General features: G+C 37.3%; 2 protein-coding genes across 4 annotated transcripts in view; one reads left to right on the forward strand and one right to left on the reverse strand.

Moving 5' to 3' along the window:
- LOC121631348 (serine palmitoyltransferase 2-like) overlaps positions 1-10,968 on the reverse strand; it is a 32,995-nt gene extending 22,027 nt beyond the window's left edge. For both annotated transcript variants that reach the window (XM_041972199.1, XM_041972200.1), the window contains exons 1-4: positions 10,552-10,968; positions 7,672-7,866; positions 4,116-4,270; positions 921-1,069 (exon numbers count right to left, since the gene is read on the reverse strand). In XM_041972199.1, the coding sequence (XP_041828133.1) occupies positions 921-1,069; positions 4,116-4,270; positions 7,672-7,866; positions 10,552-10,707 (655 nt within the window). In that variant the 5' untranslated portion in view covers positions 10,708-10,968. The remainder of the gene's footprint in view (positions 1-920; positions 1,070-4,115; positions 4,271-7,671; positions 7,867-10,551) is intronic.
- On the forward strand, positions 2,847-19,337 carry LOC121631347 (semaphorin-4E-like). Of its 2 annotated transcripts, none has more exons than XM_041972196.1 (15): positions 2,847-3,498; positions 13,321-13,420; positions 14,119-14,261; positions 14,384-14,446; positions 14,550-14,645; positions 15,198-15,297; positions 15,643-15,753; positions 15,873-16,021; positions 16,350-16,525; positions 17,569-17,719; positions 17,804-18,026; positions 18,106-18,224; positions 18,329-18,492; positions 18,567-18,616; positions 18,753-19,337. In XM_041972196.1, the coding sequence occupies exons 1-15, from the start codon at positions 3,451-3,453 to the stop codon at positions 19,142-19,144; spliced, it is 2,085 nt and encodes a 694-aa protein (XP_041828130.1). In that variant the 5' UTR covers positions 2,847-3,450; the 3' UTR covers positions 19,145-19,337. The 2 variants fall into 2 exon arrangements, with proteins under 2 accessions (XP_041828130.1, XP_041828131.1); XM_041972197.1 differs by having other exon boundaries at positions 15,873-16,012.
- The last annotated feature ends 7,246 nt before the right edge of the window (positions 19,338-26,583 follow it).

Genomic DNA, 26,583 nt, shown 5'->3' on the forward strand with positions numbered 1-26,583 from the left:
ATTTTTTTTAAAACCCAGCCCTCGTTTAAGCAGCGTCACTCAACCAAGACCAATCCATGGGCAGAGACGGCGGTAACTCTGTTACCTTCTGTCCACAGCTGTAAAATGCATTCATGGTGATTCCTGAAGATTTAAACATCTTTCGCACAACTACATTTCAACATTCCAACACTTTGTAAACTTATTTCTAATTGGGTATTTAAAAGATAATTGTACCTCCTCAACAATCTATGGTGTAAAAGGATCCCTTCAGGGTTAATATACTTTATGTAATTTATACATTCTCAATACGTAGGCTAGTATTTGGACGATTTAAGTTACTCAGTATTGAAGTTTTGTGAGCTCTTCAATATCCTAAAAATAGAAAGTATAATTATCATCATCATCATCATTGTTATTGTTACTACTGTTATTATTGATTGCAATAGGGAAATCAGCCACTGCATTTTACCCATCCCTAGATAACCTAGAGAGCAGTGTGCTGCCATGTTTCCGCACCTCGGGAGCAGTTGAGGGTTTAAAGGCTTTACTCAGGAGCCCACATTAATTCAGTTTTGTTGCCAGTTAAGGGCAATTTCAATAAAACAGAAGCAATATAACATGACCTGTAAAATGGAGCCAATTAAATATATGAGAAAACAAATCACACTTGTTTATATATTTAAGGAAAGGCCAAAATATTAAATGTCCTGAAATGGCAAAAGTGTGGAGGTGATTTAATGTGAAGGTGAAATTAGAGTCCAGTGTTTAAAAGCAATCTGTGGCACTGATCATTAGTAAACGACATCCCATCATGCACTACTGCATCACCGAACAAACTGTTGCTGTTTTGGTGAATTCATCTCTGGACATTCTTCAAGCTCAGCGGTAAGGACAAAGTAAGCAGGTGTGTGTTTGTGTGTTTTGCAGTGTGTTTATACCAATCTCCTGCCTGGTGCTGGCGACTCCGACACCGTATGTCATGGCAACCTCAGCTGCAGCGTTAGCACACCGACCTGTACTCTCAGCGAAGCCGAGGTAATTATACGAGCCCAAGTTTATCACATCCCGCATGACCCGACCTGTGTACCTGGAAGAGGGAAAGGAGAACATAAATAGACAAAAGAAACATTTGGTGGGAGGAAGCTAATGATTTTGGAAGTAATGTTACGACTGGTACAAAAAACTAAAACCTAAATCATAAACTAAAACTAAATCTTTCCTGCTCCTGTCTGCTTTTCTACTGAACACCTTTCTCTGCAGATATCCTACAGCTTTGAGATGGTAGAATTTAAGAAGAAAGGAAGATGGACTGATGGTCATACCAGCTTTCAACTGTCACATGATATGACACATGCAAAAACAACACATGACAATAAATTAAAAAATATGAAAAACATCAGTTCCCACTAGTGTTCCTGGTAAATACTATAAAAAGAAGACAGATTAGGGTAATTTGTGTTTAATTTGCCATTTAGCAGCAGCCCAATTTGCATCTTAAAACACTTGCAAACCAAACCTACACTGATCATATCACTTCTCAGTATATTGTACCATTTAGGGCCATTTCACGCCATTTCAGAAATATCCATTTAAGTTGCTCTCAAGTACCACATGTGTTTTTTTGTTTTTTTTAACTAAAACAAGTAAACGCTCCGTCCTCTAAAAGGCTAACAAAAGATAGACTCCTGGCACAATGTTTCACTTCAAACGCTGACTGGTTGAAAGTTAACTTGAGCTGGCTTTTGTAGATTTTTGACCACTTTGATTTCTGCCTTTTCCAAAGCAGAGAAAAGCTAAAACACCAGCAACAGCCCAGACCGCAGATATTTCTGAGACGCCTCCCCAAGTGGTAGCAAAACACAACATTTATTGTGATCTGTGTTTGTGAAGCCCGAACAAGAGGAAGGGGGACCGAACAAGACACTCGCACACACTGACAAATGTGTGTGGTCAGCTTGGCTGTCAACAGAGAAGCTCAGCTTACAACACACACAGGAAGTGTGAGGTGTGATAAAGAAATCTTTGTTTGGGATATTTTTACATGCTGCTGTATCAGTGTTTGATATTGATATTCAAAACCTTGTATTTAACACCACATTAAAAGTTAAAGAAAGAAATGCTTTTCTAAACCAATCAGTTGTTTAGCGTTTCATAGCAACAGTTTTGGACAATAAGCTGCACAAAATGTTCTCATTATAATACGGTTTGACAGTTTTGTGTCATTTTAAAGGTTAAATTATCATTAAAAAAAATTAATAAAAGCTTACTACCCAGAGCTGAGGTCACACTGCAACCCCTGTCTTATTTTAAGGCTGTTATTAATACAGTTAAATAAATATTAATATCAAGCAAATTTTTTATTTGTTTTTCTTTTCGTCCCAATTTTTTTCTACTTTTTCTTTTCTTCTCTGCTTCTGTTGTTTTGCACTCACACAAATTTTCTGTCATTACTGTCAAAATTTTTAAGAAAAAAAAAAGATGAGAATTTTTTTTTTCTTGCTTATTGTACATCACAGAATCTATGAACTTCATTTACTGTAAATTTTTAAACTATGCTGGGCTCTCAAATTTTTATCTAACATCCCATAATGCTCTAAATAAACTATTTTACTGATAAATATATGATTTTTAATCTAATAAAAAAGTTTTCATTTACCTGAGAGCAATCAAAAGAAACATCTATATAATATATATCTATATGAAAAACAAAGATTTGCAATAAGATTTTTATCTATTTATATTTCTGAATATAATTGGGGTAAAAAATAAATAAATAAAAAAAATCAGGCTCTAGTATAAAAACTGTCATGTTAGGTCTAAGACCTACATTAGTAGAGCCCTTACATCATAGACTGCTTAAAGACCTATTTTCCTGCTTTTTAATGCAGTCTTCTTGTCAGAATTTGTCATTGCAGGTGTGAAGTGCATAAATCTTTCATCACAGGTCACATATAACATGACGTGTTGCATGATTATCGGGATTGTACAGGGTGATTTCAGCATTTCTAGAACTGTTGCCTGCCTTAACGTGCACCATAACAGTCTCTGGAGTTCTCTGAATGTTTGAAAAATAACAAAACAAAACATCCGTGGAGCAGCAGTTGTTTAGATGGAAACGTCTTGTTGATGTGAGAGGTCAAAGAAGAAAAGGGCCAGGCTGGTTGGTACGGACAGAAAATCGACTGCAACTCGTGTAACCGGTGAGCAGGAAAGCATGTTAAAGTGAAGAACATATCTAGCCTGGAGGAAGATGGACAGCAACAGCAAACAAACAAAAAAAAACACACCTGGGTCCACTATTGTAAACCAAGAACATGAACATCAGACATTTGCACGTAAGGAATCTGAAAATATTGTGCAGAGTTGATGGCACATTTCACAGCAGCCGAAGAGACTAAAACAAGTTAACGGCAACTGTGATGAGCATATAAATGTAAACAGGGAGTTGAGTAGAATATTTTGACAGCCATGCAACAAGAGACACAGAGACTGCTTCAGCACCATCGCTGCATGCAGGTATGTTAACTCAGCCTTTATAATATCTTGGCTGCATTTGTCATGAGGTAAGTGTTGCTATTGCTGATTAGCTATACCTCTTTTTTAAGGGGTATTCATCAAATAGCTCCAGTAACCATCTTAGAACCAAACCATGGATTTAAAAAGTCTTTAAACCCCTAAAAGAAGCTAAAGCTGTGTGAGAGCAAACAGAGGCACAACCCAGTAGAAGGAAGGCATTCTCAATAAGTGCTTATGACATTTAAGGCATACACAGGCAACCTGAATCATGACAAGCTAGCAAATGTTCATTTTTCACATCAGTTAAGCTCAAAAGTCTCTAGGCAAGTTTCTTTTTTCATACAACCAAGCTGCATCCAATGATCTTGAAATGTTGCAGCTTTTGGACAGATCTGTTCAGCAACTAGGGTGTGTAACCCAGCTTGGATTTTACAGACTCATAGCATAACTCAGTCTTTTGTTTCCTATTTAAACTGTCACTTATCTTGATAGTAGGTACAGGCGTTGGAATTATTGGAATTAATCCGTATTTTCTCTTGCTATTGTGTGTCTGAATACCTTGTGGTTAGCTTGCAGATAACATTTAAGGTCTTGAATGAAAGCTATGTCTTTCTCACTCAAAAGTCCAGTTGTAGTCGTGAGAGGTCCGCTCCATGAGGTCCATCTTGGCTCCTGGGACACTGCATATGGGCCTGTTCCAGTTGTCTCTTATCCGCATGTAAAGGTTCCTGGTGTAAAAGTTCTCAAAGTCCTGGTAAAGTGGCACAAAGTCCTACACAGGGATGAACAGAAAATAACATAAAAGGCAGAGTTACATGACCTTAGCATGAAAGTATGAAGGAATTTTATCCTAATGCTCCCTGGTATGTGTTGGTACAATTCATTAAAACACAGGAACTTCTGGCCACTGGTGCTTTTGGAAAGCTTAGCTAGTAAAAATGCATTCCCTTCAGCTCTAATGCTTTGACACACAAGGGAGCAAGGGAAGGAGGAAACATCTATGTTGTATCCTCAGGGTCATTTAATGACTTCCCTTCATTTATCCAACCAGCTTCCTCTCCTCAACACAACCACTAAAAAGAAAGCTTAAGCATGGACGTTGCACTCTGCTGTAAATGCAATGTGCATGCTTTCTTTACATCCTTGTGCAACCAGAAGCCTTGATTGCTCTTGTATATTAAATATATAGTAAATATCACTGTTGTTCAGTTTGGTTAATAAGAAATACATTGAATAGTACATAAAACACAAAGCCTTTTTTTCCAGTTAATTACAACAACTCCTTCAACATGAACAAAGCAACTATCCAGTCACCAGGCGGCACCTTCATACAGCTCAGCTGCATTTAACACATGAAGTCCAACCTGCCTCCGTTCTAAAAACGATCACATTATTTTTTGTGTTTATGCAAAGTACGCTGACTGCACAGCTCATGTTAGTTTTCCAAACAGTAGACAGCAGTGTGACTGAACTGTCAATGGAGTTAACTGATTCCTACTGAACATGAAACATTATAAGGGCAACGTGGCTTGATCGTTTATGCTCATTGGCCACTTTATTAGGTCCAACTGCTCTGTTGCTTGTTAACACACATATCTAATGAGCCAACCTCATGGCAGCAAGTCAGTGTATTTCATCATGTAGACATGGTCAAAACTGAGCAACAGAATGAGGAAGAAAGGGGATTTAAGTGACTTTGCACGTAACATGGTTCTTACTGCCAGACAGGCGTGTATTTCAGAAACTGCTGATCTAATGGGATTTTCACACACATGCATGTCTAGGGTTTACAGTTAACAGTCTGAAAAAAGAAAATATCCAGTTAGCAGCAATTCTCCTGACCAACATGCCTTGTTGATGTCAGAGGAGAACGGGCAGACGGGATGGAAATGGTCAAAAGGCAACAGTAACTCCAAAAAAAAAAAAAAAAATTACTGGGGGTTCCAACCAAGGTCTGCAGAACAGCATCTCTGAACACACAACACGTCCAGCAGCCTTGAAGCAGATGGGCTACAGCTGCAGAAGACCACACCGGGTGCCTCCTGTCAGCTAAGAACAGGAAACTGAGGCTACAATTCACACAGACTCAATAAATTGGACAGAAGAAGACTAAGATAACACTGCCTGTCAGATGAGTCTTGATTTTGGCATAAAATGGATCTACCCTGACTTGTAGCAATGGTTCAGGATGGCGGTGGTGTAATCATGTGGGGTATTTTTTTTTTTTTTGGCACACTTTTGGCCCCTTAATAATACCTGAGCTTTGTTTAAAAAACATACCACAGCCTTCTTGACTCTTGTTGCTGACCATGTCCATCTCTTTATGACCACAGTGGAGCATCTTCTGATGCTACTTCCAGCAGGATAATGCACCTTGTCACAGAGCTCAGATCATCTCTGACTGGTGTCTTGAACATGACAATGAGTCAATGTACTCCAATGGCCTCCAGTCACCACATCTCAATCCAACAGAGTATCTTTAAGATGTGTTGGAACGGGAGAGTCTCATCATGGATGTGCAGCAACTGTGTGATGCTATCATGTCAATGTGGAGGAAAATCTTTGATGAATGTTTCAAACACCTTGATGAATCTATTCTACAAAGACTACAAGCAGTTCTGAGAGCAGAATCAGGTACCAGTACTAGCAAAGTGTACCTAATAAAGTGGTTGTCGAGTGCAGGTTGACGCAATCATATTCAAACTGTCAACTTATAGTTGCTGTTCATTACTCAGATACTTAATCAGATTGATGCATCTGAATTACACACACTTTTAATCAAATCCCAAAATGCAAATGAGCAAAGCTGGTTTGAACTAACACATCAGTGCAAAGCTTTTAGCTGTTTCTGAACAAGTTCAGCAGCTAAAAAAAGAATTCTTAGTCTTATTTGCCAGAGCAAATAAATAAAAGTAAATATAGAATGTAATCAGATTATTTAAATTGCGCAGAGATATTTGTTACTTTCATTGATCAGCGTTCCAGTTTACTCAGCTGTGTAGTTTTCTTCCACAATAAACAAAAAAGAGTCTGAAACATTTGTTATCGATTAATTTGATCAGTATTTCTTAACAATTATAGTTACTTCATCCACTAACTTCTGTATTTCACACTGCCAGCTCATCTTAAAATCTTATCACTGGTTACATATGTACTACATTTCCATAAAAACCCTTCAGTTTCCTCATAAACGTCACATCGCTGCTTCCAAACACATTATTTTGTCATAATCCTGCAAGATTTGGAATAGTCAACATAAATTACTCAGAAAAAAATACACAAACACCAGAACTGAAAATGTGATTTCCTCTACTTGCATGTTGACTAAACAATGGTATAAAAATTTAGGAAATAAACAAATGTACCTTTTCCTCTCAACACAATATCATTAAAAACTCATCTTTTCCAGAAGTCTCAGCAGAGAAATTTCCATTTATTATAATAATATGAAAAGCATAAATTGAATTAGCTTCTCATTTATTCTAATACTGGATTTATTCTCAATAGTTCTGGGCTTTAAGCTTTACCAGCTTGGCATCAATATTAGAAGACCTGGTATTCATTCAGTCCACAAGGCTAGAAGATTTCAGACCACTACTACCACTATTTTGTGTTCAGTTATTATAATAGCTTTTTGACTCCGGAATATCTCTAACTCAGTAATATCCATCCATTTCTATACCTGCTAATTCTAATTCATGGTCACAGGGGGACTGGAGCTTATTCCACCAATTACTGAGCAAGAGGCGGCGTACACCTGGACAGGTTGCCAGTCCAGAGACAAACGACACAAATGTCTCCAGAAAGGGCAAATATGAATAGAAAAGAAAGTCAAACTACAGAAAGAAAGGCAGATGTACTATTTGTCTGGTCATTTTATAAAGAGAGAGTCATACTGTATAGATATTGTTTCGTTTTCAGGCATTTATGACATTAGATTGCTTATAAAAATGTTTAGATAACAAGAATGTACCCACACGTATCATGAAAAAAAAAAAAAAGACTGATCGATTCCCCAGACATCACTCGTGTCGCAGAAATGACTTAACCTGATTTCATGAATCTTAGTGGGTAAGTGGAGCACAGCCAAAAAAAAAAAAACAACCCTGTAAATTTTAGAGGGAAGTATGGCATTAGTGTTGAAAGAACATGTGTGGCAGAGTATTTTTCTACCTTTTGTTCCTCCCTCTCCCTGGCGATGTGGCACTTTTCAATCTTCCAATGACGGAAGAAGTCGCGAAGGTAGCCAAAGATGGTGAGGATGCCATAGCCCATGTAGGTGAGGACCGCCACCAGCATGGGGGTTTCTTCAAACGACTCGATGAACGGCCGGTTGTACAAGCTGCCATGATGTGTCGTTGTATGGATCTGCGCACAATGAACAGAAGATTTAAGTTATCTATAGTCTCTAAAACTGAAATGTTATCTTGTAATCTGAACCCTTTGTCCTCATTCATTCTATAGCCTGCCATGAAACCCATTGTAACCATTGCAACATCATACTTCCTGTTTTCTAGCAACGGGTACTTATCTTTTTACAGACGTGGAGCATCTTAATGAGACATTTACAAAAAGATTTTTCTCAGAGCCTTTTAAAGCTCATTGATATTCATTTCATTAATTAAGGAAGAGCCATCACCCCTGTCCTCTCAACTGCAGTGATGATTAATAACCATCTTAACCTTTTCTCATAATTAGATTAGATCATGATCTTCAGGTAAAAATCCCCTTTGTCTGAACTTAAATATCCGCTCGTGTAGGAACTACTGTGGCTTACATTATATGCTGGCCTATCCCAGCTTTAAATGCACAATGTTTTGGCCTTCAGGTGACATTCATACAGGCCCTGACTCACATAAAACAAAGAATAACACATAGTAGCTTTAGTATAAACCTCTATAGGTCTGTATGTCTTAGAGAGAATTAACTCAGTGAAGTGATATTTATTATTTATGTGCAAACTAAGTCATAATGAGAATATACTGTGTGTGCTTTTGATTGAACTCCATTTAAAAGCTAATAAACCCCTTTCAGTCCACTGGTATAACCACCTATAAATAAACATTTCACCATTCTTTTTACCTTTGCCAAGGCGAAGGTTCTGTTTTCAGCAGCGTCTGTCTGTCTGTCTGTCAGCAACATAACTTAAAAAGTGAAGATTGGATTTCGATTAAATTTTCAGGAAAACTCTTAAATGGAATATGGAATGGAAGTGATTAAAATTTGTGTGTGATCCGGATCACTGCCTTGATCCAGGAATTTTTTTTGAACATTCTAATACCCCCTAGAACTGCAAGAGGGGGTCATTTGTGTCATCTGTGTCCTTGCTCTTTACAAAAATATCTCCCTTTCTCCTGCTTACAATATCTTCCTATATGATATAAGCCTGGTTAAAGTCTATTTCTCCTCATTTTTATGCTGTAGCTTATATGTAAATTAACTAGCAGTCTTGCTAGGCTCCTGTTTAACTGGATCATGTAGCTCTAGCTTAGTTGGTGCTAAGCAGATGTGGGTAGTAACAAGTTACATTTAATCTGTTAGATTTTATAAAGAATATAAATATGCTCTCCCTCTTCTTTTGTTCTAATTTGGAAAAAGAAAGTTTTTTCCTACAAGTAGGAGGAAGATAAAACTAACCATACAAAAAAAAAAAAAAAAAAAATAGGTGGAAGATTTGACTGCCAAATGAGCAAGGACCAGGTTGTGCTGATGTAAATTTTAGCTCACAAAATGTACCTTTATGTGTATTTTATGTCCATCTTGATAAGCAGACCATCTGAATTAGCAACTCTTTCCTTTCAAGGTGTTGAGCCATTTGCTTTCCCATCATGTCCGTCTCTGCCCTTGTGGCTATTGGGCTCTACATGTGACCGGTCATGCCTCTTTCTCTCACATACCTTGGAGTAGCAACGCTGCCATGCACATGAACTCTAATCAGCTGAGGTTCAGTCACCAGGCATCCAGTTCTCCAATCTATCAGTCCAGTGTAGCAGAAGAAACCACATTGTCTAAACATTAGAATAAGGACATAATACAATGTGCTTGACCTGATTTTACTTACGAATCTCAACAGGAGATAACTAGAATAGCTACGCTCTCGAGAGGCTGGAAAATTCAAACTTTGATCAACATGTAAAAAAGACCTGTGCATCACAACATATTTAGCATAAATGCTCGCGTGTCTAACAGCATCAAATCGCATCTCAGCAGGGACTTGGTAATTGGGACAGTCACTGAGGGTGCACCCAAGGGTGGAAATTTCATTAGCATGCAGTCTCAGACAACATGAACACACTCAAAGTTTTGAAAGGAGTTCATGAACATGAAACTGTTCCAGCCCTTTACACAAACCTTTGCAAAGCAGATAAGACTGCAGACAATTCTTGGTTGGATGTGAGGCAGAGCAGCCAGTAAGACACTAAAAACAACAAACCTGCATTCTCTTATGAGATAAGGATGGCACCTGTAAACCAAATGCTATCTTAAAAGCAGAGAAATATGAACTGTCCGAAGTTGCTGGACTGGCTCTGATGACACATAACGTGCATTTAAGTACTTTACAATTGTTTGAAGTTAAGTGCTACTGATTTTAGGCCAAGTTTTTACCTGTGTTTTAAGATGGCACATATTTAAACTATTTAAATTTATAATTCAGCACAGTGTCAGTTCAGATATGTGGCAGCCACCTCTTTTAAACAGCTCCCCCCTTTTAAAGTGATGTGGTAGACAGCAGCATGAACTCATTCATTCAAGTTGCTTGGTGCAAATATTATTTTGAATTAACGGGTGGTCTATCATGTCTGAGACAAAGATTTATCCGACAAAAATTAATGTACTTAAACTCTTTAATCTGTATGGAGTGTGACATTTATTCCTTACAAATCTCGGGAGTCATTAGAAATTGATGTTAGCAAACTGCAAGGATGGGTCAGTGAGCCACATTGATGACATCTTTGTGACAGCAGTAACATTAATGGGCTTTTTCTGGGTCCACACAATGGATGTTTCCCAGGCTACACTACCCTCTCCGCCCCGTCCCATCCCGGGCCTCACCTCCTCTTCGTCCGGGAGGCGGTGCTGCTTGGGCGGCCGCTCGTGGCTGCAGTGGAGGCTCTTCACGAAGCCGTTCCTCTCCGGTTTAAGTCCGTTCTTCGCATGTCGTTGACATACTTCACCATTGGCTGGTTTGCTCGCGGGGGTTTCGGTCATCGCGGGGCAACGGTTGGGGAGCCGCGACGGTAACTTGCATGTAGGAACGCGGAGCTCGCCTGCGGTGCAAAGTGGTGACAGTTTCCGAGCTGGGAACGTTTACAAACACACACACCACAAACTCTGTGACACTCTCACATGGGCGTGCAACTCACTCACACTCACAAACACACGCACACACACACACACAGTCAACCTGAAAATCCAGACACTGGATACCGGAAATTTACGCTCCGTTAACCAGCATATCAGCGTCTGTCCAAAGAGGCGGGGCTACAATGGGATAAGAGGCGTGGCCTAACTAAACCGTTAAATAAAATACACTTTCTTAAAAAGCCTAATAATTGGAATAAAATTGCTTAAAATAATTTAAGGTAAGCCATAACAAGTTTTAATCAGTTGGAATAAAATACCATGAAATAATATAGGTATTACCCCCCCCCCCCCCCCCCCCCCCCCCCCCCCCAAAAAAAAAAAAATCCCTGCAATATATGTTTAACTTACAAGTGCATTTCATGAAAGAAAATAAATAAATAGATACATAAAATCCTATTTAAGATCAATAATATATTTATAAGTGAATAAACATATTCACATTCAGAAAAAAAATGCTAATTAAAATACAAAAGTAGTTACCAGATACTTGTGCCTTGAATTTAAACATTTGTTGCAAATTATATACTGCACATACACCCACACACACACACCTATATATATATAAATATATATATATATATATATATATATATAGGTGTATGTGAGTGGCTGGGTGTGTGTCTTTATTATTATTGTTTAAAATGATTTACCAAATTTGAACAATTTCTTAGCTTGTGAACAAATGACATTGCTGACTTATTTATTGTGCCCTCTCAGAAATCTTAGGAAAATTTGAAAGTTTTTGCTGTGTTTTGTAGAATTTCACACCTTGTTTCTACAGTCTTTACTACTGTAATTTCTCTGTATCTTAAACTAAATACAATTACTCTCCTTATCACTCAAGAACAACAGAAAAATGAGAGAAGAAATATTATAAAAACATTTTTCAGCCTCTCAAATCTCATTCTGAACTAATCTTTTTGTTCTGTTTGATTAGTTTTCAGTAAAGAGAGCAGCATATATTGGAATTACATTTATGCTGACTATATTTCTTGTGTTGTCCTGCTGATTTGACATTGCAGTCACAGCAAACCCTTTTTTGAGGGAATCATAGTTTTCTTGCGCCCTCTTGTGGCTCAAAGTGTGCACATTATTTTTAAACCAAAAAATGTGATTTAAATCAGGGATCCTCGAGGTCCTCTGCCCTGCAGGTTGTAGACGTTTGTAGACCTGATTCAAATTAATGGATCATTAACAGGCTTGTGCAGAGTTTGAAAACAAGATGCTGGAGATCCATATAATTTAAATCAGATGTCCATTTATTTTAAATCAGATGTCCATATGATTTAAATCAGATGTGTTGCAGCAGGGGAACATTTCAAATCTTCAAGGACCAGGATTAGTGGTCCCTGATTTGAACAACCAAGTAGCGGAAATTTTGGGCTTGACTTATAATCATGATAAAGGGCAACACAGATCTAACATTTTACGAAATAATGGAAATAATACTGCTAGAAAGGATGTGTGGAAGCATACTTTTCATGCTGAAAATTTATTTGAAGATTTTTTTACTTATGATCCCATGAGGTCAACAAAAGTCATTGTTGTTTTTGTGCATGTGTGTGTGTGTGCATGTGTGTGCAATTGGACAGAATCAGACTTTGACACTACTCACTGGAATCACATATTCTAATAGATAAAGCCATATTTTATTGTAATGTAAGCCATATTTAAATGCATAAAAAACAAAACAAAACAAACAAACAAAAAAAACTGCTCACTAGTTTTTAGCTTTGCAGTTGTGTTTGCTGGGGGAGAGGTTGTCCATAACTCTGGGGCTGAATGCAAATGAATCACTTCGCTTTAATCATATAATCATTATTGCCACTCAATTGCTTTTTTCTCTTGGTCACCGAGAATTATTTGGACGGACATCAAACCACAAGCTTGGCAAATAAATGCAGCCAATCTACTGGATGCTCTTTTTTCATATAAACAAATAAATTATTAATAACACATCCAAGATGATTTATTCTGAAGGGTGTTGGCTACAGGGATAATCTCATGTATTTTTCTGTCTTGCAGATTAATACAAGAAGCCTGTCCCTGATCACACTGTTGTTTCCTCACTGTGTTGTATAATCAGTGTGAAGAATCAAATTTTCTACAGCCAACTGTCTTGATCAGATATTTTAGTTTCTACAAGTCTTTGGTTAGAATACTATTGCCCCTATAGAAAGCTGCAAAGCAGAGTTAATTTCTTCAAAACAGACTTATTAAAAGATTTGTAACATCTTAATTCAGACACAAAAGGATCTCAGTTTCCAAAAGGCAGTAGAAATTGTTCTGTCAGACTCAGAGTTGTTATAGAAATTTAAGATGTGCGGCAGAAGAGAAAAAAAACAAACAAACAAACAAAAACAATATAAAAACAGAGAAAATCAGGAACGAGTTTTAAATCCATTGTAATAAGTAAAACCATTCAAATTTTCTTTCTTTTTTATTTCCTGCCTATAGGTGATGATGAGACTTCATGTGATGCTCATTTATGTCCTCCTCTTCATTAGTGCAGACCTTGCAGAAAGCATTAAAGCCCGCAGGACCATTTCCTTCCAAGGTATGGCATCTAAAGCAGGTGCAGGAATGGCACTTTGTTTGTTGTTTTATTTCTCTTGTTATGCTTATATATTATTCTTATTATTATTATTCTTCTTCTTATTATTATTATTATTATTATCATTATTATTATTATTATTATTATTATTATTATTATTATTATTATTATTATTATGACCCTTTTTGTTTTTATCTGTATTGTTTTTGGTTTTTCAAATATCAGTTTATTCAGTCAAAGTTTATTTAAAAAGCCCTTTCATGCCAAAAGCAATACAAAGTGCTTTACATGATTAAAAAATTAAAGCACAATTCAATTCATGCATGTTAAAAACAAAACAAGCATTCATACATCAAAACTGAATTACCTACAAAACATAATGGACAAAGGAAAGAAAGAAGAAGAAGAAGAAAAAAAAGAAATCTTAAATGAACTTCAGTGAGGTTTGCTGATAGTTTAATGATCTAAATACTTCTAAGATCACAGTAAACACTGTAAACATTTCTAATTTTATAACATAGACAAACAACGAATGAATGGCCTGCAGCAATAAGAGAACAGGCTACAAGCCTGTATAAGTGGCATATAAATGTTAAAAATGTAAAGGCTTTGCAGTATGGGAATGGCACACTGACGTAGCCTATCAAAATGCATAGAAATGAAATTTAACCTGCAGCTTCTTGTCAAATTATCCTCCATAGACATGAACTTGAAACAGTTCAAAGAGTCTGACTTTGGTCTGAGTTCTCTGATGGTCAGAGACGACATTGGTCTGCTTGTCCTTGGAGTCAGAGGACGAGTTCTCACTCTCAGCTTGGACGACATCACCCAGAAGACCAGTGAAGTAAGATGCAGACGAGAACTGGACTGGGTTGCTCTTTTAGGAGCTAGTAACATACTGTAAATACATGAAGAACACAACTCTTAAAATCCTTTATTTGTCACCTCCAATCCTTCATCTTTAAGGTCAAATGGACAGTCAGTTCTGAAGACAAAATCTTCTGTCAGGTGAAGGGCAAGAGCCCTGAGGTAAAGCTGCGACTGAACAATTAGTAAATCTGATATCTTTAATCAAAATACAAATTGTAATATTACATTTGATTTCTTTGAAATGTTCTTGTTCTTCCAACAGGACTGTGATAACTATATCAGGTTGCTGCACACCATGGAGGATGGTAAAATGCTTGTGTGTGGGACAAATGCTTTCAATCCTGCATGTGACTCCATGGTAAGTTTCCACAATGACAAATTTAGTATTTCCAAAGACAGTTTGTGGTCAGGTGATAACAAAACCTATTGCTTTAATTGCTAAGAATGAATGTTACAATAAATAGATTCTGTAGGTCTTTAGCGAACAGTGGAAAAAAACTGTTACCCCATTACCAATTAAATACTTTGCAATTGAAGGGATCAAAGACATAGTTTAGCTCCATGCTTGAATAAAACAGCTTCCACTGCTGCTAACAGCAGAATCAATATATGATTAGCTTAGCAAAGTGTGTTTCAGAGATCCTGAAGGTGGATTTTTTTTTGTTATTTAAGCTAAAATAGGTTAAATAACAAGCTAGCTTAGCTAGTTATTTGCTTGTTATTTAGGCTAAGCCAGCTTAAATAACAAGGATTAGAAAGTTGAACTAATCTTCTGCTCTACCTCAGAGTGAATTCATAAAGGACTCAAACGAATCAACTATTGCTTTAATTTGATTTAGAATAAAAAGAAAAAGAGAAATACGACATGATTAGTTGATTTGGCTAATAACACAAGTACTTCCCTTAACAGACTTTCACCAGTGGAAACATTTCCTTGGAAAGAAAGACTCAGGAAGGTAGAGGGAAAGTTCCTTTTGACCCCAACCAACGCTTTGCCTCCCTGCTAGATGGTGAGTACACAACAGTTTGCAGACTCTTGCCATTTCTAAAAGTTCCTATGACATCAAACTTATTACTTGGGTGCTATTTTTAATAAATTAGATTGTTTAATAGGAAATCTTTATGATTATTTGGAGTTTTTAATTACAGGAAAACCATAAAATATCAAAAAAGTAAATTAACCATATTGAACAATATATTTAGAGTCGGCCCTGGGTCCCAGTGCTAAATAAATAAATAAATAAATAATAAAAAAAATTAAATTTAGTGCGTGATATCACACACTTTAAGTTAAATAAATATTCAGCTATGAAAATATGATTTTCTGGCAAATTAAAATGGTTTCCTTTCAACAGGAAACACTTTGTACTCTGCCACCTCTTCAAACTTCCTGGGCTCAGAAATGGTGTTCCAGAGGCATGGACTTAACCCTGTCAAGACCGAAACAAAACACTCCTGGCTTAACGGTAAAGTGTCCAAATAATCCAACAAAAAGTATCAGTTTCATGAGGAAATGATTTACACCTTTATCTTGTAAAACTTGCAATAACTCTGAGTTCTCACATTTAAATTGTTTGAACCACAGAGCCCACCATGATCTCCATAAACATGGCTGAAGTAAGCAGAGACAAACAGTATGGTGAAGATGACAATGTGTTCTTATTCTTCACTGAGGGCGCAGTGGAGGAACACCGTGGTAACATCCTGGTGTCGAGGATTGCACGTGTATGTAAGGTACTGTATGTCACAAAAGTTAGCCTACATAAAAACATCTGCAACGACTACACAGCTGTCAGTGTATATTAATCAAACTTCTCTTTGTGCTTTAAAATTTCTGCACCAGTTCTGTATCGTGGCAGCTGGTCTGACTGCCCATGCTTGTTAGCAAAGACACAGCAAATCCCTGCGGAATAGACCACAGTTTATAGTGATGTGTTTTTTTTCTAGGATAGAGATGTCTACAAGCTGTTTGAAGGCCTGTGTAAGGAGGATAGCGTCACAGCAAGAGCTTTTTTTAAGTGGTATATTGGACATTTAATTCTATATATCTGTGTTGATTCAGAGTGACTTGGGCGGCAAAAGGACGTTACAAAACAGATGGACTTCTTTCTTGAAAGCCCGACTGGACTGTCCATTTGGCGATGTTGGTTCACCAGCTCTGGTTCAGGATGTTTTTCTTCTCCAGGACCAAAACAACCTGAGAGAGAGCATTTTCTACGCAACATTTACTTCCAACCCGTAAGTTTCATGAAATCGTTGGGTTTTGTGTGCACAGCGAAGGGTCCAAAGGTCTGAAACCATTTAAAAAATCTGTTCTAGTCTTGTGTAAACCTTACATATACCAGAAACTTAAAAAAAAAACCAAGAATTTCTGACATGTCAAACAACAGACTTATAGAAGATACCCAGCATATTGGTGCAGAAAATAAAGGATCTTAGATTCCTGAAGAAGTTGAATGTCCTCTTGTAGGCAGCAATCAGTGTTAGATTTCCAGTCTAGTCTGGTTCTTCTCCAGTATGAAAATAGTGCTTTGCTTACTTCTGTTGTTCCAGCAGTCAACAATTATCTGTTTTGTTTTAGTCATGTTCACAAAGACTATTGTTTCTACACCATGCCACCAAGTGTCTTGCATGTATTTTTGCATATAACAAGAAAGAAAGTTGTCTGGTGGTGTCTCAGAGGTTAAATAGCCTCATTTAAAATTAGAAACAACACCAAACCCTTATGTTGAAGCTTTGATGGATAATAGAAATTAAATGTCCTATTTAGTGAATAATCCAGTTAGGGATTTACGACAGTAAATCTCCCCTTTGCAGCTCTTATAGCTTAAATGTTTATAGGAAAGCTTTCCAAGAGGTTTAGGGATGTGTTTATGGAAATTTATAGCCATTCTTCCAGGTGGGTTTTTGTAAGGTAAAGCACTGATGTTGGACAAGAAGGCCTGGCTTGCAGTCTTTGCTCTATTTCATCACAAAGGTAATTCATCAGGTTGAGATCAGGACTATAGGCCAGTCAGTTTCCTCCATAACAAACGCACTCATCCATGTCTTGCTTGGGACACCTGAATTCAATGATTTGGAGGCATTTCCCAATAGTTTTATTTTTTGTGTTAAAAGCCCACCTTGACATCTAGTGGTAACATTTTCAAAGATTCCACTTTTTACTCAAACTTTTGGCCTGATATGAACTTTAAAATGAAATACAAACTAGAAATATCTTCACCAGTGGTTTAATATTTATGTAGCATCAGACTAGAAAGTAACAGAAAATATCTCCACAGAGAGCCCTCCAGTCTTTGCAGCCAGTCGGCTGTCTGTGCGTACAAGTTGTCAGACATCAGCCAAGTATTTAAAGGAACGTTTCTGACTGAGAGTGATACTGGAAGCTGGAACACACACACAGGCGAGGAGCCTTTCCCCTACCCTGCCTCAGTAAGTATCAAGCCAAGGATAACCATAATCTATTTATTTAACAGGGCAACACTAATATAAACCTTTTTTGTCTTGTCCTCATAGTGCATTGACAATGAAATGCGGGACAAAGGTGTGATAACTTCCCTGAACCTCTCAGACACAACCCTGCTGTTTGTGAAGAACCACCCTCTGATGGAAGGGGTGGTCACACCAATAGCTGGCAAGCCTCTGCTAGTCCAGACAATGACTCGGTTTTCCAAGATTGTTGTGGACCAAGTGACGTCAACAGATGGTCAAAAGCATCAGATTATTTTTATTGGCACTGGTATGCATCTGCAGACATGCATCTATCCTGACAATACACACAAATTCCATATTTGACTTAAACTCTTCCCCCCCTTTAGACTCTGGTTGGCTGCAGAAGGCGGTGAAGTTTGATGGTGAAGAGGGGCGGGTCATTGAGGAGCTGCAGCTGTTTAAAAATCCTCAGCCTGTGGACTTCCTCCAGCTTTCTTCTAAAACAGTAAGATTTAGCTAAGTGGTTAGCCTTTCAAAGGTTTCCTTGAATTGATCTTTTGTCTGAAAAAAAAAAAACATTAGAAACCGAAACACTTGGTATGTTTATAGGGCCAGCTGTACAGCGGATCTAAAAATGGTGCTGTTCAGGTTGATGTAAAGGACTGTAGCCGCTATACTTCATGCAATGACTGCCTTCTTGCCAGAGACCCATACTGTGGCTGGGACCAGATCAAAGGCCAGTGTGCTTCTGTTGCTAGAACAACCAGATCTTTGTAAGTCAGATGACCTACAATGTATGCTTTTGATGTTTTAAGCTTCGGCTGAAAAAATATTACTTTTCTTGCAGGATTCAGAGTCTCAGTGATGGAGACATTAGAATATGCTCAACGTCTGACTGTAAGTGAAATATTCTGCCTATGCATTTCCAATAGAAAACTGACAACAAAAAGGGAAGCATTGTAGTTTTATCGATTCAGAGATTCATATTAATGATATGATGATAAAAGATGTATTTCTTTGACTTCTTCCTCAGTGGAAAAGGAACCCATCATTGTCTACCTAGCCATCGACATAGCACAGTTCCTCCCATGTTCCCCTGAGATCAACCTCCCTGTCAGCTGGCGCCTCCTTGATAACCTCGTCCATCCTGGACCCCGACATACTCTACTCAGTCAGGGTCTTATCATCAGACCCTCCTCTTCTGATGGAGGTCTTTATACCTGCGAGACAGTGGAAGCAGTGAAAGGCAGGATGCACAGAGAGGTCGTGATACAGTACCTCGTCAAGGTTCAGGATCCGTACAGTGTTGTCAGTGAGCTGAAAGGAGCTGTGTTTGGCGTGGCTGTTTTTGCTGGTTTGCTGGCATTTGTGATACTCAGACAACTCAAGGAGAAAAAGCTGAACCGTGTTGGATGTGGCAGCTAAAGCTGTGACAATTACAAGCTGTCAGTTAATACTCTAGGAAAGTAATAACTTTTTTCCATTTCAGTTTATTCAAATTAAATGAAAAAAAGCATATGTGTACTACTCATTATTGTGTGAAATGTCAGAATTATTGCAGGATAAAGTCTCCAGTAGACAGAAGACAAGCATCGGATACAACAGGGTTTTGAGCAAAGTTTTTTATCATATATATATATATATATATATATATATATATATATATATATATATAAGATATTCACATATCTTCCACGTTGGTGGTCTATAAACTAAAAACTTAAATGGCTTAATTCTCTCTGAGAACAATAATACTATTTATTTTTAGTTTTATTTTGTAAAATGCACATCTGGAGCTTGTGCTAGTGGTGATATTGTATGTTGGCACCAGATGGCAGTCATGGATTACTGATGAGTTTCAGTTTAATATCTGAAACCTGAGTTGGACAGTCTTTAAGAATGATATCTTATTATTTATATATATATATATATATATATATATATATATATATATATATATATATATATATATTTGTCATTCAGCTGACTGAATCATGATATTATCAAATCTCTTTTTCATGATCTTTTACATCTCATTTTACTTTTTATTTGTTATTTTTTTGTCGCAGGAGAGAAAAAGGACATTTGGAGAACTGATGAAACTGCACCCTCCATTGAAACAACTATGCATAGATGAAATGGTTCATTTATTTTAGTGATATATTATCTAATATGCATTGTTTTATATTTTAATATAACAGTCTTGACATTGAAAGCAATGAACAATCATAGAAAACAAACACACAGGATATTTGTAAATACTTTAGGCTTAATTTATGAATTACCACTATTTCTGCTTTAAATGATGTGTTTTTAATGGGCTTTGCTGTTAATTTGCCTCAGAAACATTAAGAGTTGTTAAGAAGCTGCTGGACAGACAATAAATTTATCTTCAATGGTGAAAAGTTTAAAAGAAGAATGTAGAGGATATTTAATAAAGCCTGAGCCTGCAGAGAAATAAGCAACTTTATACTTATACAAATATAAGTTGTGACAGTATTGTGCTGGCTAATTGATATATATATATATATATATATATATATATATATATATATATATATATATATATATATATATATATATAAATACAAAGTCCAAGGCCAGCCTTTGTTATCATCACACCATGATAATTACCAGCCCTTAATACACTACCTACTGTTAATAAAGACCTTTCTAAATAAAATCTTAATTAAATACAGGCCTGTTTTTAGGGATGATTCTTTATAGTACAATATAAATAATGACAGAGCTCCAACCTGCAATAAATTAATTTAAATTTATGTAGTTTTGCAACTGTATTAGAGCCAGGCGAGCCATGGAAACTTGGCAATATTACAGTAGGAATGAGCTACTCAACAGCAGAGATCCAGAATGCAGAACATCTTTCAGCTCTTTAAAAACATAAAATGCTTAAAGATGAAGGTCATCTATCCCATCAACACCTAAAGGTTGTCACTTTCATTTTTCTTGTTTGTTGGTTTAACTTTTTTTTTTTTTTTTTTTTTGCTGACTTCAGTGTAGATTGTGTACCATCATCAAGATATCTCTGGAAAATAAACACTGCTGGGCAAAACCAAACCAAGCATTTCTTTTTTCTTGTTTTTAAGCTGTGGGAATTTGAGGAAGTGGAGTTGTTTTCTGTCATTCCACAAAATGAAGGACAGGAAGTGTGAGGGAGGCGATGATGACAGCATTCAAAAATGCACTGGAGATGAGCACACTATGAAGCACTTTATCTGTACCTCTAACAACTATAACTTTATACCTTGTTAAAACACAGTAATGAAAAAAAAAATGAAAAAAAGTTTAGAAAATGGGATTATCAGAAAACATCTGAAGTGACTCTTCAGTTGCATTTTAGAAAGAAAGAACCGTTTTACTGCTGTGTTTGACATCTAAAAATTCACTTTATACTGATGGCAGGAGTATGTCGCAGTATATTGAAACATAAAGGATTAAAAAATGATCTTTTTTTGCTTAAATCAAAATAGAAATTAACCATTTAAATGCACGTTTTTTGCAGATAAATGTATCAGTCTGCAAAGCAAACAACCTGCAACAAAGCAGCAGGTCACTCATCTTTATTCTAACATGGAATATGACTGAAACAATCTGATTCAGCACCATGGGAGCTGTCCAAGGTGCTGAACTTATTTTGACTCAACTGTAATTACACCATCAGTAACTGAGTTTTTTTTTTTATGATGGAATAAGCTTGTTAATGTGATTACTCCCTTTCTCTGTGCTCTTAATTAGTCAGTCAGTTTTGTTGACCGTTGTGTTGATTAAGAACTCAGAGGGGTTCATCTTTCAGATTGGTTCCAGTCATCCTCGTATACATAAAGCTGTTTTCTTCCTTTTCTTTCAGTTTCAGTTTCTATCACACAAAGTTCCCTCAGTTAAAAAAAAGAGTTTGTACAGCAAGTCCCACATGAGTGGAGCACAAATTGTGATTCATCCAGTTAGAACTTTATTGATGCATCCAAAGGCAACAGATTCAGTTTAATGAGCTTTTGATCACCACTAGCAATGACTGAGTTGAAATTTAAAAAAGCACAATGACACAGAATTTACTGAGCAGGAACTCACATCAGAACAGTCCAATTCTACCACAGACACATTTTCATCCTTTTTTTTTCTAGCTTCTGAGTTTTTTTTAATTTTTTTTAATGTTCATTTAAACTCACTCTAGCTGTGGTACATCCTGTAATTATAATGCAACTGTTTAATGATGTGCTAGGCTCCTATTTTCACAAAAAAGATGAAATGCAAACCACACTTTATTCCTCAAAATCAAGCAAACATCTGGTGGTTGAGAATCTCTGCTGCCAGGTGGGGATAGGTGACAGCCAATTTAAAGCCTAAGAGAGGTGACCTGGAAAAACACAACAATGAAATAGTGTCCACACACTTTTATCCATCTGCTTACTGTTTATGAGGACAGTCAAACTTCAAAAGCATTATGCTAATTGCAGATAAGTCTGAACTGAGTCTATTGTTACATAGTTTCGTTTTTTCTCACTTTGTCCCACACTTTTCCTCTCTTTCCTTGATTGCATTGCCTTCCTTCTGTCCCACTTACTTCCTCCTCTTTTAAAAATTGAGAACTCCATGACTTTGATCCAGCGTTTGGAGTCTTTATGTTTTCCCACTTGAATCAAAGACTCTCTGAAACCTGTTTCTTTTTAAGTGATACTTATAATTCCATGAGAAGAATGAGTTCACCTCCCTCCAACAACAAATAGCAGCTCGAGACATTTTTTTTAAACCAAGGTAAGCTTGTGCCTGCACTTTAGCATATGCAATTATAATCACCTTTTGGTGGATGATATCTTCATTTGTGTAGTATCAAACAACTATTTGCTTTGTGGTCTTTTTAGAGATGGTAAGCCCCTGCTCTGTCATGCAGCAGAGCAGGGGCTTACCATCCAGTTGTATGTGCATGCAAGTCTTTGCAGTTCTGTATGGATCAAGGAAAACCAGATTTTCTTTCAAGTTTTCCTCCAAAAGAAGGAAAATACCAGAAATGGAAAGCTCTGAAAGCATCAAGCTAATGTATTTATTTATTAACTTGTGCTGCTTTACACCAGCAATCTCTGTACACTGAGGTATCTTCGGTTAGCAATAATTTATTCCCTTATTAAAGGTTAACAATTTTGTGCTAAGGTCTTGATGTTTTAAGATGCCTGGAGCAATGTGGCTATTTGCATACCACAATCTGATTTAAAACCAACTTAATAAATAATTAATAAATATTTTCTGTACTTAGGAAGGAGTTGTCATCATATACTTGGTTATTTTCTCTCCTGGACACTATTGGAGAATAGGTTTGCAGATTCCAACCAACCTATATTTGAGGAAATTGGGTAGTTATGTAACTTCGAAGCATTGTGAGAGGCAAAGTGCTTTGGAAATTAATCTCTTAGTACACATTACAATGTAGACAGTGTGATGCATAAAGAATAATGGCAGAGACTCTAAAAATGGATTCTATCAACCTCACCCACAGCATCAAACAGTTAAAGAAATGCTGCATCATCTCTGGCTCACCCCCTTCACCTCACCACAGAGATTAAATTCAGCCACGTCTGACAGCTTCACATTTGGTTAAAATGTTAGTGTCACTTCCTCAATATTCCACATGCTGACAAATTCACCACTTTCTACAGTAAACCACACCTTTTCAAACTGGATAGCATCCACCCTAATCAAACAGGTTCACATCTATAACAATAAACTCACCCTCCTCCCCTGAAAATCTTCTCCTACTCGTCATATACCAGTACACATCACCAGAAGACATTACAAACATCCCCATCCATATCCACATACTTCTACTGTTAGATATCTCTGTCTTATTCACATAACTCACATTATAAAACCCACATCAGCAATCTCACAGCAAACTTACCTGCATCACTCAACTTTTAGGTAATAACACTGACTGTCTCTTTTAACTGAAACGTGGCTTGTGTTTTTGGATTCAAATTTCTAACATATGTAGTATTTCCCCCTTTTAATACTTTTTAATCTTTACATGTTGCCACTTGGGGATGTCATAAGAGACATGGCATTGATTTTCACAGCTATGCTGATGCTGCACAGCTTTACATCGCTGTGTCTCCTGATGACCCAGAGCCAGTTAATGTCCTTTTAAACTTTATTTTAGATATAAAGTCATGGATGGTGGATAATTTTGTATAGCTCAACCAGGACAAAATTGGAGTTTAAATTATCAGTCCTGAAGACAAAAGAGAGATCATTATAACAAAATTACTTCATTTAAAACCTTCTCAGTGTGTGAGAAACCTGGGTGTGCCTTTCGAATCTGAGCCCGATTTTATTCTACACATTATAAATGTCACAGCGACTGGATTTTATTATCTTAAAAACATCACCAGAGTCCACCCGTTTCGATCGCTTGCCAGCACCACTGTGCTGATGCATGCTTTTATTTCTACTAGAATAGATTATTGTAATGCCCTGCTGCCTGGTCTTCTAGAAAAAAAAAAAAAGTATTTCCACTTAATCCAGAACTCAGTGGCACAAGTTTTGACGAGGACCAGAAGGCAGGAACACATTACACCAGTCTTAAAATCACTCAAAAGGCTCCCCGCGCATTTCTGTTTATGCCAAATTGACCAATACAACCACACTGGTTGACCTTCAGTAACTCCTGGTTGAGGAATCGGATGCCATCCCACAAATAAATGTGATCGGACTGGTGACCAGCATGTGGAGGAGGCACCATGCTGTTGTGGCTGTGCATGGATCTTCCACATTACTGAAGTCCCTGACAACGTAAAATTAATAAAGTCCAAAACTTTTTTTCTTTTATTTTCCATATTACTGTGAGGGAATGAAATAAGACTATTGCAGGGGAATTTGGTGCAAATGTTTTGGAGGGTGCTACCCACAGCTTTTAGATGTGTTGCTCATTCCACAGAAGCCCACTCCATACAAGTTATACCTAGCTGTAAAGGTATCTAATAAGGCTTCCCACTAACGTATAATACAACACCAATTGGTATTATTAAAGGGGAGAAATAATCAACCAAACATGCACTACCAGCCAAAAGTTTGGTCACAGTTTCCCATTATTTCTAATAGGTAAGCATGTCCAAACTTTTTACTATTAATGCCCTTATTTTTTGTTTTAAATTTAGATCAATCTGATCTGTTGGAGTTGCAGAAAGGTTAAGCGGCCTTGTTCTACAATAATGACTTTTTATATTTTGAAGCATCCTGAATCTTTCATTCAGATTAAGGTCAAACTAGCCCAATTCAAATATCTGCTTCACATTTTCAGTTCGTCCACATGAAATCAAATCAATTTATTTATAAAGCTCTTTTCATGTCAATAAACCATTTCTATAAATTAAAATAAAACAAGCCTTCACACACAAAAGTATATAACAAAGCAATTTAAAGGTACCCACCTCATTATAATCTTTATCACACTCAATCACACATGCACACACACAAAGCGCATGTACACTTTCCCCACCACACCCACCCCATGAGCTGCAGTCCCTCGTTACTGTCTCTTAACTGAATTTAGGTATGAAAATGTTAAAAGAAATAAACATCTGTCTTGATGCTTGATGCTGCTGTGAGGAAACCATATCTTAGGGATCCATTTACACCGGAAGCCAGCCCACCCATGACCATAGAGGGCTCCACCACAGGGACAACCCAGACTGGGGCAGGTGGCCAAATTTATCCTGCGCATCCTGGGGCTACTCTGTGAGAATCCGAGCTCTGTGGGGGAGAGTGTTGTCTAGAGGATGGAATTCCAGGATAGGTCCTGGTTTCTGGAGATATGGGATTGCAACTGCTTCAGAAGCTCATTATGACATGTCCGTCTGTCAATTCAGTTAAATCCAGCTTTATTTAAATAGCTCCAATTCACAACAGTCATCTCAAGGTACTTGAAACAAATGGATTGCATCCTATCTTGACTTTGATTAAATCCTCCTTGAGCATGCATGGGGTGGCAGCCGACAGTGGGAAAAAAAAAAAAAAAATTGTTTTAAAGGAAAAACATCTGGCAGAACCCGATCATTTGCCTCAAGTGGTTGGGATGGAGAGGACAGGAAAGAAGGATTGACAGGCACCACAACTTTTAGTCAGGGAGACCTGCTGATCGTGTAGAAGAGAAATACGAGTTAATGATGCAGATACTGTCATAAATTTATACATGGAAAATAAAGAGCAGAGATGAAAAGGGAGGGAAGTACTCAGTACATCCTGGGATGTCCCTTAGCAATCTAAGCCTATGGCAGCATGACCATAGGATGGCTGCAGTTTTAAGCCTAATCTTAAAAGTAGAGGGGGTGTCTGCCACCTGAACCCAAACTAGGAGCTGGTTCTGTAAAAGAAGGGCATGATAGCAGGAGGCTCTGCCCTCCATCTTCTCTTTGAGACTCTAGGAATCACAAGTTAACCTGCAGTCCAAGAGTGAAGTGCTCTGTTTGGAGGTCATAACATGGAGCTATTACTAGATCTTTGATAAACAATGATCTTGATCTGGTCTTGGAGAGCTTTATTTGTGAGGAGAAGAATTTTGAATTCAGTTCTGAATTTAACAGGGAGCCAAAGGAGAGAAGATAAAACTGGAGAAATATGATCTCTTAATTAGGTGCTGTCAGTTAGGTGCCAATCCTACATCTGTGACTGATGCACACCTGACAGCACTTGACTCTCTGAACATGAGTGAATACCAATAACACAGTATAGTAAGGGATATTTTTGGAAGCACTGTACACATTTAGCCTTGTTGCTCATCACACAGAAGCATGATCCACACAAGTTATACCTTGTTGTAAAGGTGACTAACCAAGCTTTCCAGATATGTATAATAC

This window comes from Melanotaenia boesemani, chromosome 20, assembly GCF_017639745.1.
Source record: "Melanotaenia boesemani isolate fMelBoe1 chromosome 20, fMelBoe1.pri, whole genome shotgun sequence".
NCBI lineage: Eukaryota > Metazoa > Chordata > Actinopteri > Atheriniformes > Melanotaeniidae > Melanotaenia > Melanotaenia boesemani.

Excerpts from the sequence above, each read along its gene's own strand:
- LOC121631347 (XM_041972196.1), top strand. The coding sequence starts at position 3,451 with ATGCAACAAGAGACACAGAGACTGCTTCAGCACCATCGCTGCATGCAG. Across the intron at positions 13,421-14,118 it reads CAGGACCATTTCCTTCCAAG|ACATGAACTTGAAACAGTTC; the intron begins GTATGGCATCTA and ends TATCCTCCATAG. Across the intron at positions 15,298-15,642 it reads CTTTGCCTCCCTGCTAGATG|GAAACACTTTGTACTCTGCC; the intron begins GTGAGTACACAA and ends TCCTTTCAACAG.